At 42.6% G+C, this 15,303-nt stretch overlaps 1 protein-coding gene across 2 annotated transcripts in view; it reads right to left on the bottom strand.

Moving 5' to 3' along the window:
• Positions 1-15,303, bottom strand: part of LOC122539397 (probable protein S-acyltransferase 23) — a 79,559-nt gene that overhangs the window by 21,894 nt on the left and 42,362 nt on the right. For both annotated transcript variants that reach the window (XM_043674190.1, XM_043674189.1), the window contains 2 exons: positions 4,636-4,732; positions 2,365-2,517 (listed from right to left, as the gene is read on the bottom strand). In XM_043674190.1, coding sequence (XP_043530125.1) covers positions 2,365-2,517; positions 4,636-4,732 — 250 coding nt within the window. The remainder of the gene's footprint in view (positions 1-2,364; positions 2,518-4,635; positions 4,733-15,303) is intronic.

The following is a 15,303-nucleotide window of genomic DNA, read 5'->3' on the forward strand; positions in this document are numbered from 1 at the left end:
GGCAAAGTTCCATGCTGTTGTAATCCATCTCATTTGCAATAATACCAAGAAATCTGTTAAATTTAGGATTAAATTACTTTAATCTTTCCTTCCTTACAAACATCTGTGGCATTGCATCAGTATTAATTCAAGTTTTCCTTTAATCAAACCTCTTTAATCTATATCTATGTTAGATTAAATAATGTCTAAATTCAAAGTTGAAAGTTTATTTATCATGTAGATTGCCAATAATATTTTGAATATATTAACAATATATGTTTTCTGGAAAAATACCCCAGTAAAAAGTTTAAAAAAAATCTTGTTTTACTTTGATTTCATGTTTTATAGAAAAAAAAAATACATTGGAGGTAATTTTCATCATCAATACTTGGTAACCAGATTTAGTGGATTGTTTGCTTATTGGTGCTTCTACCCAAATTTCATCTCCATGCAACTCTGCATGCATATTTGCATCCACTTACACACACTGAGAGTCTTGGAATCATAGAGATGTACAGCATGGAAACTGACCCTTCAATCCAACTCGTCCATGCCGACCACATATGCTAACCTAATCTAGTCCCATTTGCAAGAACTTGGCCCATATCCCTCTGAACCCTTCCTATATACCCATCCATATTCCTTTTAAATGCTGTAATTGTACCAGCTTCTACCACCCTCTGGCAGCTCATTCCATAGGCACACCACCCCCGTGTGAAAAAATTGCCCCTTCGGTCCCTTTTATATCTTTCCCCTCTCACCCTAAACCTATGCCCTCTAGTTCTGGACTCCCTCACCCCAGGGAAAAGGCTTTGTCTATTTATCTTATCCATACCCCTCCTGATTTTATAAACCTCTATAAGGTCACCCCTCAGTCTCCGACGCTCCAGGGAAAACAGCCCCAGCCTGTTCAGCCTCTCCCTAAAGCTCAAATCCTCCAACCCTGGCGACATCCTTGTAAATCTTTTCTGAGTCCTTTTTCAAGTTTCACATCATCCTTCTGATAGAAAGGAGACTAGAATGACATGTAATATTCCAAAAGTGGCCTAGCCAATGTACAGCTGCAACATGACCTACTAATTCCTATGCTCAATGCTCTGATCAATAAAGGAAAGCATACCAAATGCCTTCTTCTCTAACCTAGCTACCTGTGATTCTTCCAAGGAATTATGAATCTGCACCACAAGGTCTCTTTGTTCAGCAATACTTCCCAGGACCTACCGTTAAGTCCTGCTCTGATTTTCTTTTCCAAAATACTTTGCATTTATCTAAATTAAATTCCATCTGCCATTCCTCAGCCCACTGGCCCATCCTGTGTATTTGCTTATGCTATACTGAACCATAGGGACTATCGCATTAGCCTGTGTAATGTATCATTATTACATGGCTTTTAAAGTGAATCTACATATTCTTAAATCCTCACAACCTGATTATTGTTCAGAAATTACATGCCCTGGTTAAAATATAATTTTTTTGACAAGGAACTTTATAGGTTGCAAAATGCTATACATTGTCAGATGTATCCAGTATTAAATGACTGACTTTCTTAAAAAATTTTCAGGTCAAGCATGGAAAATTGAATGGTTTTCTGTTTATAATAACACCAGTGTCATACAATGGAATGCATAATGTTTGTACTTGGGTTCAAGTTGCTTTTTTTATCCACAATATCTAAATGCAACAGTTGACAATAATGCAACATTTCTCAGAATATATTTCTCAGGGCAGCATGGTGGCTCAATGGTTAGCATTGTTGCCAAACAACACCAGGGACCCGGATTCCATTCCACCCTTGGATAACTGTCTGTCTAAGAGTTTGCCCATTCTCCGTGTCTGCATGGGTTTCCTCTGTGTGCTCCGGTTTCCTCTCCCAGTCCAAAAACGTGCAGGTTAGGTGGACTGGCAATGCTAAATTGTCCAGTGTCCTGGGATGTGCAGGCTAGATGGAGTAGCCATGGGAATTGCAGGGTTACAGGGATGGGGTGAATCTGGGTGAAATGCTCTTTGGAGGGTCAGAGTGGGCTGAATGGCCTGCTTCCACATTGTAGGAATATCATATGATATTGCGTCAATTGCAGCTGAGAAGCAATCACTATTTTAAGGTTATTTTCACCTGCTACAAAGTGAGATTCTTTTTACAGTTTAAATGATATAAATATTTAACTCACCCTTTCACCATTACTGTAAATTTGCACCAAATACTGCAAAAATAAAATTTGCTTCAAATACTTACAGTACACTTTTTTTCTGGTCTGTGTGGATGCAGATACTTTCAGGACATAGAAACACAAACTGTGATAGCCTTTAGACAAGAAATGAAACAGTACTGGGAATTTTCTGCAAGATACAATTTCCTTGGCAGAGAAGAAAGGTTGGGAGTTATACCTGCCTAAGAGCACGATTGTATTCTTCACTGTCTCTTTGAAGGAAACCAGGATCCATCAGGGAAGCTTTCAGAAATAGATACCACATCAGTACATTGCCGACCAAGAAGGCGATATGGCAGGTCATTAGCCTGTTGAAGGAGATCGAGACAATCTGTGCAATAGAATAGATAGCAACTGAAGTCATTAGCAGCAGATTAATGGACTTGCCTTGGATATGTATGTAATCAAATACCTACTGCACTATCTTTTAGACTGACTGAGAAATGTTCTAATCCAGGGTAGGGAAAGATTGTTAAAAAAAGTGTGGAATTACCTATTACCCAGCTTAGTTTATTCCTTCTATGTGTACTGATAATTAAATATCTATTATTTTGAACAACTAATTTTCCATTCAAGGTCTTCTGTCAATTCCTATTAATTATAAAAGATATAGATTTTATAGTTCAGTAAAGTAGTGATATATTTTGAATAGACCATTAGTCAAATCAGAAGAGCTCAGATAGATATATTTTCTGTTTTTTTATGTGTATTTTGTTAGCTTTGCTCTCTGAAGAGCAGATCCATCTTCTCCTTTTCACACCAATCATTTATACTTGTTTCTTAGCTCTGTGTTTCCTTTACCGTCGTTAGCATTCCTTTGTCTTTTGATCAGGGTATCGTCACCATCTGTTCCACTCACTCCTCCTCCTCCTCAATCAACAGCATTAAAAAAAGTAGGCCTTTTCAGTTCTGAACAAGTCATACTTCACTCTAAACCTTCACTCTGTTTCTCTCTCTACAGATACTGCAACACCTATGAATTTCTCCAACATTTTCTATTTTTATTTCAGACTTCTGGCATCTGCAATGTTTTGCTTTTATGCATTAGGGGTGATGCTTCATTGGAATAGAGCGTAAGGGATATTGTTGGGAAAAGGTTTAAATCTTTCTTTCAATTTTTCTAAATTGTTACATATATAGGTATTTTTTCTTTTGTATAATAATCTTGTGTCCCTTTGTTAAAAAAGTCTGAATATGTTTAATATGTGGCACCCTTGTCTGAATATGTTTAATGGCTGGCCTGCACAGCAACCAAACTGTTATACCTCATAACAACTAGTGATTTATCAAGTCAGGTTTCACTCAGTAGTCTGACCTGTCCAGTATTACTATCAGCTGGGATCATGTCAAAATATTAAGTCCGTGTTTCTCTCCACAGACACTGCCAGACCTGCTGAGTTTCTGCAGCACATTCTGTGTGTTTGCTTCAAGCTAACGGTGATGCTGGTTCAATCAATGAAGTGTGAAATAATCAAACCTGAAACACAAGTTATGTCACTGTATGAATCAGAATATCTTTTCTACATAGCATACATCATATTCGGCCATAGTATTAGAAAATTACGCATTTAGCGACATGTATTATTTGCTTCCTTATTTCATATGTCAGTCTTGGCTTAGTTGCAGCATTATTGCCTTTCAGCATGGTTTCAAATCCTATAAAACAGATTCAAGCACAAAACCTAGGCTTCTGTCTCTCTCCAGTGTGATGTTGGCTTCACTACAATGTCTTTGATCTTTGGATAGGACATATAACTGAGATCCTGTCTGCCCTACCAGGTGGCTACACTTCAAAAGCATCACAGCAGCAGTAAAGCATTTTGGAACACCCTGAATTCATGAGTTTTAGACACATACAAGCTTCTCTTTTATTTCTGAGTCTCCTTCCACCCTTCCCCACAGTCTTTTAAAATTATTTGACCAAACCTAAAGCCCTCAGCAATTAGGAAGAAGCTGACATTCTCTATGATTTTATTTAATGCTGTTTTTGTAATGGGTGACAAGGTGTTACTGCAGACTGTTTTGGATGTTGTGTTGGCCAGTTATCATTCCTACTGAGAGGTGCCAGACTTCTACTCAATTCTTCAGCACTAAGATCCAGTCAAACACAGGAAGTGTGTCCGCAACACACAATGTAATTTCTACAACAGATGGCACAGAATACCAATGCAAAAGCAATCCACCTTGACTCTATTGCCTTGAAAGTTAACCTGTATCGTCTGCACCCTCATTATTGATGATCATATTAATATAATTCCTTGCCAATCCTGAGATTTCCATGACAGTACATCCACGAGTTGGAATGGAAATTCCTCCAAGAGTTATAGGTATTATCAAAATATGGTGTTGGAAAATGCAGATCATATCTCTTAAACTAAGAAGCAATTTCTTGTAGAATATTGAATGTTTTGCTGACCTCTAGCTGGCTGCCACTTTAGCAGTTACTGACCTGTGTAAAATAAGTGGGATAACCCCATAACAGCAAACAGCCATTAAAAAAAAGAATCGGTCCTTTAGATTTTCCAGGGGGGCCAAAGACCAAAGAACTGCAAAGAATTAGAGAAATTGAATGAGTTCAATGGCACTGAATATAGGAATGGTATTTTCTCCAATTGGGCTCGGATGGACTAGGATTCTAGAAAACACAGCTAACACATTGGGAGCTTTTTATTTTGATCAGTTAAGTATCTGCAATATTAATAACTACACTTATAATTATTTTAGCAACCATAATAATTTTGTTCAATGCTGAACACACAAGTATATCAGTATCCAGGCCACATTGGTGGATCACTTATGGTTAAGGCAAGATGTGGAGATGAATAAGTGAGCTGTATGTCCAGAGGAGTTATACTTGAGGCTCTATATCAAGGCTGTTCTAGGAGACAAGGAAGGAAATTACAGGGACTTTGGTTCAAAGTTTTACTTCCTCTATAACCACGGGGGAGGCGCCAAGGAGAACAGCTAATGTGGCTATACTTTTCAAGAATGGTGATAGAGATAAACAAGGGAATTACAGATCAGTGAATCACACATCAGTGGTAGGAAAACAGTTGGATGAAATTCTGAAAGAGAGAATTAATTTCCACTAAGAAAGGCAAGGTTTGATCAGGGATAGTTAGCATGGTCTTGTCAGAGGGAGGTCATGCTTAACAAACTTGATTGAATTTATGGGGAGGTGATTAGGTGTGTAAATGAGGGTAGTACAGTTGATGTAGTTTATACAGAAAGTCTTTGGCAAGGTCCCACATGGGAGATTGATAAAGAAGATAAAACAAATGGAATCCAGGATTCCTTGGCAAGATGGATCCAAAATTTGCTTATTAGTAAGTGACAGAGGGTGGTGGTACAAGGCTGTTTGTGTGACTGGAAGCTGGTGTTCAGTGGCATGATATTGTTGTTTGCAATCTATGTAATACATGAGCAAATAGTCGACGTATAAACAATATGGAAGGATAGATGGGGGCTGGTGAGTTTAGTGGATGACCAAAGATTGGCTAAGTGGTTAATGGTGATGAAAGGAGGTCTTAGATTACAGGAAAAATAGATTTATTGGTCAAATGAGCAGTGTCAGACAGAATTTAACCCTGAAAAGTGTGAGGTGATCAACTTTGGAAGAAGTAACAAGACAAGGAAGTATTTAATGAATGGCATGAATGCTAGGAAGCTCAGAGGGACAGAGGGATCATGGAAGATGGCAGGACAAGTTAATAGGGTGGTTAAGAAGACCACAGAAGTGTGACTCACACTTGGAACAGGGTTACTTTGCTTCATTGATATAGTGAAGCTCGTTTTGGAGGCAATGACGGAGAGGAGGGTGGTCCTTTTCCCAAAGAATGGCCTGAGAAGGTAATTGTCTAAGAGCAAACAGAACTGGCTGGAGATTGTTACTGCTATGAGTGGCAAAGAGAACTTGGGATCCAGTGCAGAAAAGAGGTTTGGCAACCATGTACATTTGGTAAGATGAGTGTGACTCCTAGCCTATTGAACAGATCTCAGGGTTTGGACCATCCAGAAACCAAAATCTCAGGGTTCAGACTGCTCTGAAATTGGATGGGTGTATGCTGGGACCATTCCTGACCCCTCAGGATGGCTCATAGCAATAAAGCTGCAGCGAAACTCACTGAATAAACTTATGGAGCAGGATTCACTGTTGATAACCATGATACAACACAATACAACACAATTCAAGATAATACAGGAACAGGCCCTTTGGCCCACCAAGCCTGCACCAATTCCTAATTATTATTTAGACCCGCTACTTATTGCCCATGAGTGGTTTCCATCCCTTTGTTCACCTCACATTCATGTGTCTATCAAGATATGCCTTAAACAATGCTAAATACCTACTTCCACTACCTCCACTGGCAGTGCGCTCCAGGAACCCAACACCTTCCCCACACTTCCTAAATTTTCACCCTCTCACCTTGAACCTGTGCCCTCCTATAACTGACCTTTCCACCCTGAGAGAAAGCCTCTGACTATCTACCCTATCTATGCTTCTCAATTTTGTAGACCTCTATCAGGTTGCCCTTCAGCCTCCATTTTTCCAGTGAAAACAATCCATGTTTGTCCAACCTCTACTTATAACTAAAATCCTCCAGATCAGGCAACATCCTAGTAAACCTTCTCTGCAACTTCTCCCCCCTGATAGTCAAATAGGAGGCAGATGGACCTGGTGAAACCAGAGCTCCTGATTACATTTAATGATTACAGAAGGTTAAATGTTTGTCAATGGAGTGCAGAGCACTTCAATCCATCTGAAAGGGCACCATACACTGAGTAAGACTATGTAGCCTAAGAATTATAGAGACTTCCACTCTCCTAAGCTAGCTAATTGTCATCTCTTCTTGTGGCCCCTGCAGCTGTAGCAGCCCAATCCAAGACACCCTTCTGCCCCATCTCTGCAGGACCTGAGTTGCATGAAGAATGCATCGTCACCCCTTAAAAATGTACCATTCACTAGTGCAGATATTTTCATCTCGGTGGGTCCTCACATTCACATAGGTATGCTGGCACAGGGTAATGATCGTGGCACTAGTGGCAGGAGGAAATATCAGACCCTGAGGCTGTGATCAGTCCCCCTCAGAGCACGGAGGCAGGAATGATAGATAAGGATGCAGGGCTAGAGCATCAATTGGGAAGGAGGCTACATATTGAACTGCAGTAGGAAATGTGTTCCTATGCCACAGTTCACAGAGACAGGATGGAGGTTAGACAAAGGAGGAAGGAGCTCACAACTACCACTTAGGATTATGTGCTCATGAACTCCTCCATTGAGAGGGTGCCTAATTTGAATTAAAATGGATAAGTATGATTCATGCTTAGAGCAGCGTTGCCCTTTTGAGGCAATGAGGGATAGGAGGTTTATTCAAGCAAAGGATGTGGGGTAGGCCGGTATTTATTGCCCCCTCTTTGTTGCCCTTGAGAAGGTGGCAATGAGCTGCCTTATTGAACTGCTGCAGTCCATGTGGTGAAGGTAGACCAATAATGCCTTTAGGGACAGCCTTCCAGGATTTCGGCCCAGGAACAGCAATATGTTTTCAAATCAGTATTGTGATTAGCTTGAAGGAGAATGTGCAAGTGGTTCCCTTGTCCTTCGAGATGGAAGTAGTTTTGGGTTTGGAAGGTGTTGTCTAAGAGGTTTCAATGGCAGTAATGCTGAGTGATGTGGAACTGGACAATAGTGTGGTTACGTGGAGATCATTGTGATCCAAGTAGTGTCCCAACTGGTATGCTCCATCAGGCATCCGTCATTCTCATCAAGGGATGAGGATAGCATGAAGGAGACTAAAGGTGGCATCTCTCATGAGGCATCCTTATCCTCAGTTTGCTTGTCCCTCAAACAGAGAGAACATCTGTACTGTAGGATCAAGTGATCGAAGGTGACCCTGGAATGGTACAAACGCGAGAGTTCTGGAGGCGCTCCCACTGGCACATCCATGAGGATGACAATTACCACTTGGATTTATATCGACAGCCAAGATTATTAAGCAGGCTCTGTCCGAGGTCAGTAGGGGAGCACTGATCAACTTCTGGTGTCACAGGAATGAAGAAAGAGGTGATGAAGGACATATTAAGATTCTTTATGATGAAGCCAAGGTGCCTGGGGAGACATGGTTTCATCACTAAGAGATGGTAAGAGATTAGATGGTCCAGATTATGACTTCCATCCACCCATTAGCACAAGCACCCGAGATTCCGTTCTGTGCCATATCCTTCAACTTGGTTAAGAGGGGTCCTGCATGGATGCAGTGGTGAGCTCCTTGACCATGTCAACTGGACGGAATTATGTCAATGGTTGAGGGGATGAAGAGAGGCTACTCAAACCATAACTGCCCTAAGAGGATCCATCCCACTGCAATCCCCAGATAGCTGGTATTCGATCCTCCTCCATCTGGGCATGCAATGGTGTTTCTCTATGTCCCTGAGGAGAAGAGCCACTTAGGGTAAGTGCAGGTGCCTGTACCCCTGTTGCACAGTTCCTGCTCTTTTAGCGCATCGCTGGAGCAAGAGTCTGCTTGTCCAAGTGCCAAAAGCTCCATTGCTCTACCTGGGTCCCCATAATGGTTACCACTTTGTCCAAGGAGGAAGCCATGTGCTCTAATGCCTGGGGGAATAGCAGAATCCATGGCATACACACCAATGGCATAAACCCCAATTGTTCTGGCAGAGCTATGGATAGCCCTGGGATCTGCATTACCAGCAGGAGTCTTGAGGTCAAGATAGTGGGGGAGTGGAGGGGGGTGCAGACAGTGTTGAGATCAGCACAGGTCTGTTCATGAAGAGTCTTCCTAATGCCTAGGTCCTCGCTACCAAAGCCTCCTTCAGAAACTGGGCCTTGTCTGTGCTATGCTCACAAGAATTCTCACAAGAATTTGGATTTGACTGTAAATGTAAGACAGGTTCATGGGCCTGCACTGGTGGAGAGTGTGGGGCCTGCACTGGTGGAGAGTGTGGGAAATGCAGATGACACTGTATCATCTGGGTCACTGGTGTAATTTCCCCAGAAGTGGAATCTTCGATCTCCAGTGGTTCAGGCCTGGGGTCTGGATTGTGGAGATCTGTAAAGGAGAACAAAAACAAACACATTAACGTTCCACAGAGTCTAAGAACACAGCACAATTCTTCCCACGGTCCTCAGGTGTCAGGGCCTCCATTTGTCATAGTCACAGGGTCACAGAGATGTACAGCATGGAAACAGACCCTTCGGTCCAACTCGTCCATGCCGACCAAATATCCCAACCCAATCTAGTCCCACCTGTCAGCACCTGGCCAAACCCTCCAAACCCTTCCTATTCATATACCCATCCAGATGCCTTTTAAATGTTGCAATTGTATTAGCCTCCACCACTTCCCCTGGCAGCTCATTCTATATACATACCACCCTCTGAGTGAAAAAGTTGCTTCTTAGGTCTCTTTTATATCTTTCCCCTCCCACCCTAAACCTATGCCCTCTAGTTCTGGACTCCCCCACCCCAGGGAAAAGACTTTGTCTATTTATTCTATCCATGCCCCTCATGATTTTATAAACCTCTATAAGGTCACCCCTCAGCCTCCGACGCTCCAGGGAAAACAACCCTAGCCTATTCAACCTCTCCATATAGCTCAAATCCTCCAACCCTGTATTTCTTGTGTAATTAAGTGTGATTGATTAAAAGTTTACTATTAGTTGGTTTGTTGAATAAGACCACAGAGAAGTATTAGAAATTATTTAACTCATGAATTTGTATAAATTAATTAAATAAGTAGTTCTGGCTGGTCAGGTGATGTGCTGTAACTATATGATGTGGGAGCTGGCTGATCCCATTGTGAATGGCAGTGACCACATCAGCAGCAAGTGTTGGTTGCTGGAAGAACTCCGGATCGGAACTGATTATCTGGAATCTGAGCTTCAAATGCTGCAGCACATTCGGCAGGGGGAGAGTTATCTGGACACTTTGTTTCAGGAGACAGTCACACCCGGTAGATTAAGTAATTCAAATTCAGTTAGTGATCAGGAACAACATGGTGTGACTGTAAGTGAGGCAGATAGAGGGATTCTGAGTTCAGGAGTGGAGGAGCCTCAGCCCCTGACCTTGTCAAACAGCTATGAGATTGTTGTTTGGATGAGCCAGCTGACCATGGTGCAGAAGGCCATTCAAGAGTGGGGAGCAAAAAGACAAGTAGTTGTTATAGGATTCTATAATTAAGGGGACAGATAGTATCCTTTGTGAGCTGGATTGGGAGTCCCGCATGGTGTGTTGCCTGCCCGATGCCAGGGTGCAGGACATCTCTGTTCAGCTTGAAAGGTTATTGGAGTGGAAGGGGGAGGATCCAGTTGTTGTGGTCCACGTTGGCACTAACAACACAGGCACGGCTAGGAAGGGTCCTCAAAGGTCATAATCTCTGGATTACTGACTGAGCCATGTGCTAATTGGCATAGGGATAAGAAAATTAGGGAAGTAAACATGTGGCTAAGAGATTGGTGTGGGAAAGAGGGATTCCATTTCATGGGACATTGGTATCAGTTTTGGAACCAGGGGGATCTGTACCAATGGGATGGTCTCCACCTGAACCTCCTGGAACCAGTGTTCTGGCAAAAAGGATAAATAGTGTAATCACTAGGACTTTAGACTTGTGAGTCGGGAGAAGGGAAAGGGAAAGCAACAGGGAATATGGAGTCAAGTAGAAAGATAAGCAGCAGGTTAGCATGTGTGCGGGGTTTAAGTTCAAGGCAAGCCAGGAATGAAGCAAAAAGGAATGATAACTTAGGACATATTACGAGAGATGTTGGAAAGCATCAGGATAAGAAAATTAACATTAAGGCACTTTATCTAAATGCCCGTAGTATTTGTAACAAAGCACAAACCATTGTGAATGATTATGATGTGGTAGGCATCACAGAGACGTGGTTGCGGGGGTTCAGGACTAGCAGTTAAATATTCAAGGAAATACAACTTATTGAAAAGGCAGGGTGACAGGCAGAGGGGGCGGGGATGCCTTGTTAGTTAAGAATGAGCTTAAATCTATGACACTGAATGACATAGGGTCAGATGATGTGGAGTCTGTGTGGGTGGAGTTGAGGAACCATAATGCGAGTTATGTACAGAACTCCCAGCAGTGGTCAGGACCAGGGACGCAAGATGTACCAGAAAGTAGATAAGGCATGTCAGAAAGGCAAGGTCATGCTGATCATCGGGGACTTCACTGTGCAGGTGGACTGGGTGAATAATGTTGCTGGTGGATCCGAAGAAAGGGAATTCATGGAATGCTGACAGGAAGGCTTTTTGGAACAGCTTGTGATGGAGCCCACAAGGGAGCAGGCTATCCTGGACTTAGTGCTAAGTAATGAGCCAGACTTTATAAAAGACCTTAAAGTCAGGGAACACTTAGGAAACAGCGATCATAATATGGTAGAGTTCAGTCTGCAGTTTGAAGGAGAGAAGGCAAAATCAGATGTAATGGTGCTACAGTTAACTAAAGGTAATTACAGGGGCATGAGAGAGGAACTGACGGAAATCGATTGGAAGCAGAGCCTAGTGGGGAAGACAGTAGAGCATAAATTGCAGGGGTTTCTGGGTGTAATTGAGGACACAATACAAAGGTTTATCCCAAAGAAAAGAAAGATTATCCGGGGAGGGGTTAGACGGTCATGGCTGACAGAGAAAGTTAGGAAATGTATCAAAGAAAAAGAGAGAGCCTATAAAGTGGTCAAGAGCACTGGGAAATCAGAAGATTGGGAAGACTACAAAAACAAACAGAGGATAACAAAGAAAGAAATAAGGAAGGAGAGGATCAAATATGAAGTAAGCTAGCCAGTAATATTAGAAATGATAGAAAAAGTTTCTTTAATACATAAGAAACAAATGAGAGGCAAAAGTAGAAATTGGGCCGCTCCAAATTGATGCAGGGAGGCTAGTGATGGGAGATAAGGAAACAGCTGAAGAACTTAATAAGTACATTGTGTCAGTCTTCACAATGGAAGACTTGAGTAATACCCAACAATCAAGGAGAGTCAGGGGGCAGAGTTGAGTATGGTAGCCATTACAAAAGAGAAAGTGCTAGAAAAGCTAAAATGTCTAAAAATTGATAAATCTCCTGTCCCCAATGGAGTTCTGAGAGAGGTGGCTGAGGAATAGCAGAGGCACTGACTGTGATCTTTCAAAAATCACTGGAGTCAGGGAAAATCCCAGATAATTGGAAAATTGCTGTTGTAACCCCCTTGTTCAAGAAAGGATCAAGACAAAAGATGGAAAATTATAGGCCAATTAGCCTAATCTCAGTTGTAGTTAAAATTCTAGAATCCATCGTCAAGGATGAAATTTCTAAATTCTTGCAAGTGCAGGGTCGGATTAGAACAAGTCAGCATGGATTTAGTAAGGGAGGTCATGCCTGGCAAACCTGTTAGAATTCTTTGAAGAAGTAACAAGTAGGTTAGATCAGGGAAACCTAGTGGATGTGGTCTATCTAGACTTCCAAAAGGCCTTCGATCAGGTGCCTCACGGGAGGCTGCTGAGTAAGATGAGGGCCATGGTGTTTGAAGTGAGCTACTGGCATGAATTGGGGATTGGCTGTCTGACAGAAGGCAGAAAGTTGGGAAAAAAGGTTCTTGTCCAGCAGGGTTCAGTGTTGGGGCTGCAGCTGTTCATTTTATATATTAAGGATTTGGATGAATGGTCGGGGGCATTCTGGCAAAGTTCACCGATGATACCAGGTTAGGCGGACAGGCAGGTAGTACTGAGGAGGTGGGGAGGCTGTAGAAAGATTTAGACAGTTTAGGAGAGTGGTCCAAGAAATGGCTGATGAAATTCAATGTGAGCAAGAGCGAGGTCTTGCACTTCGTGAAAAAGAAGACAGGCGTGGACTATATTTTAAATGGTGAGAAAATTCATAAAGCCAAAGTACAAAGGGACCTGGGAGTGCTAATCCAGGATTCTCAGAAGGTTGATTTATAGGTTGAGTCCATGGTTAAGAAAGCAAATGTAATGTTGTCAGTTATCTCACGAGGGTTGGAATATAAAAGCAACGATGTGCTTCTGAGGCTTTATAAAGCTCTTGTTTGGCATCATTTAGAATACTGTGTCCAATTTTGGGCCCCACGCCTCAGGAAGGACATATTGGCACTGGAGTGTGTCCAGCATCACATGGATTCATCACATGGATGATCCCTGGAATGGTAGGCATAACATATAATGATCGGCTGAGGATCCTGGGATTGTATTCATTAGAGTTTAGAAGGTTGAGGGGACGTCTAATAGAAACTTACAAGATTATGCATGGTTTAGAAAGGGTGGATGCTGGGAAGCTGTTTCCGTTGGGCAGGGAGACCAGGACTCGTGGGCATAGGCTTAAAATTAGAGGGGGTCAATTTAGAACAGAAATGTGGAGATATTTCTTCAGGCAGAGAATGTTGGGCCTGTGGAATTCATTGCCATGGAGCTCAGTAGAGGCAGTAACGTTTGGTGTCTTCAAGGCAGGGATTGATAAATTCTTGATCTCGCAAGGAATTAAGGGCTACGGGGAGAATGCGGGTAAGTGGAACTGAAACACCCATCAGCCATAATGAAATGGTGTGGTAGATCTAATGGGCCAAATGGCCTTGCTTCGACTCCTCTATCTTATGGTCTTATGGCAGCACCAGGTATGATGTGTTCTCACTCTGTTGCTTTGCCAGTCCAACCTTGCATCAGCTGTGGGCTTGTGGCCTTGTTGTCCAGTAATCTGGAGGACTTTTTACATCGCATGAGAGAAACTCACAGGAGACTGGCACCCAGCCACCTGTCTTTGACCTTTTCTTCAAGTCGGAATGCCCTACTGGAGAAGTAGAAATTTGGTGTCTTGACAAATGCCAACTAAGCAAAAGTGAGGACTGCAGATGCTGGAAACCAGAGTCCAGATTAGAGTGGTGCTGGAAAAGCACAGCAGGTCAGGCAGCATCTGAGGAGCAGGAAAATCAATGTTTCAGGCAAAAGCCCTTCATCAGGAATGCCAACTAACCCCTTTGTCTGACACATCCCTGTCACACAAACCGACCCATCAGTGTTTTTAGATAGCATCTGCTTGCACACTCAAGCTAAATCATCACGTTTTTTACGCAAGTGTCATCCGTCCTGAAACTCCTCACACATCTATCCACACAGTCTGCCTGTACACTCATTCAAATATGTAGCCTAGTGTCCAGGAGGGATAACCACAGGCCACCACGCCACTTACCAGGGCAGTCTGCATAATGTCATTGACACTTTTCCTGAACTGGACTCAGAATCCTCAGTGAACCCCAGAATTGCTAACCTCCTTTGAAATGCCTGTCCATGCCATTTTGGTTGAGTGCAAGGTCTCATGTTACTATCCCTCAGGAAGAGAACTCATGGCATTCCCCGATAGCTTGGAGAAGAATCTACAAAGACGCAACGCTAAAATAAAACTGCTTAAACAGCAGAATGGTCTACTCCTGCTCATATTTTCCAGAATCAGAATCTCTGCAGTGTAGAAACAGGCCATTTGGCCCAAAAAGTCCAAAGAGTATCCCACCCAGACCCATTTCTCTACCCTATTATTCTACATCTCCCCTAACCTACACATCTCTGAACACTACAGACAATTTAGCATAACAAATTCACCTAACCTGCACACCTTTGGACTGTGCGAGGAAACTGGAACACCTAGAGGAAACCCACGCAGACAAAGGGAGAATGTGCATCCTCCACACAGTCAGTCACACAAAGCTGGAATTGAACCCGGGTCCCTGGCGCTGTGACGCTGCAAAGCTAACCATTGAGACATCGTGCTGCCCCACAGTGATTAAGATAATTCAAGGTGGATCACTTCACATAATTTGCACAGAACGTCTTAAGTTAAAGTTAGCAATATTTTAGATGACTGTCACCCTGGCAGTCTGACAGAAACTAGCTGCAGTAACTTAACCCCAGTAATCCCACTGTCATCAGAACCTACTTCTTTGAGGAAGCAAGCACCAGAGTCATAGTCATAGAGATGTACAGCATGGAAACAGACCCTTCGGTCCAACCCGTCCATGCCGACCAGATATCCCAACCCAATCTAGTCACACCTGCCAGCACCCGGCCCATATCCCTCCAAACCCTTCCTATTCATATACCCATCCAAATGCCTCTTA

This window comes from Chiloscyllium plagiosum, chromosome 32 (genome assembly GCF_004010195.1).
Source record: "Chiloscyllium plagiosum isolate BGI_BamShark_2017 chromosome 32, ASM401019v2, whole genome shotgun sequence".
NCBI classification, from domain to species: domain Eukaryota; kingdom Metazoa; phylum Chordata; class Chondrichthyes; order Orectolobiformes; family Hemiscylliidae; genus Chiloscyllium; species Chiloscyllium plagiosum.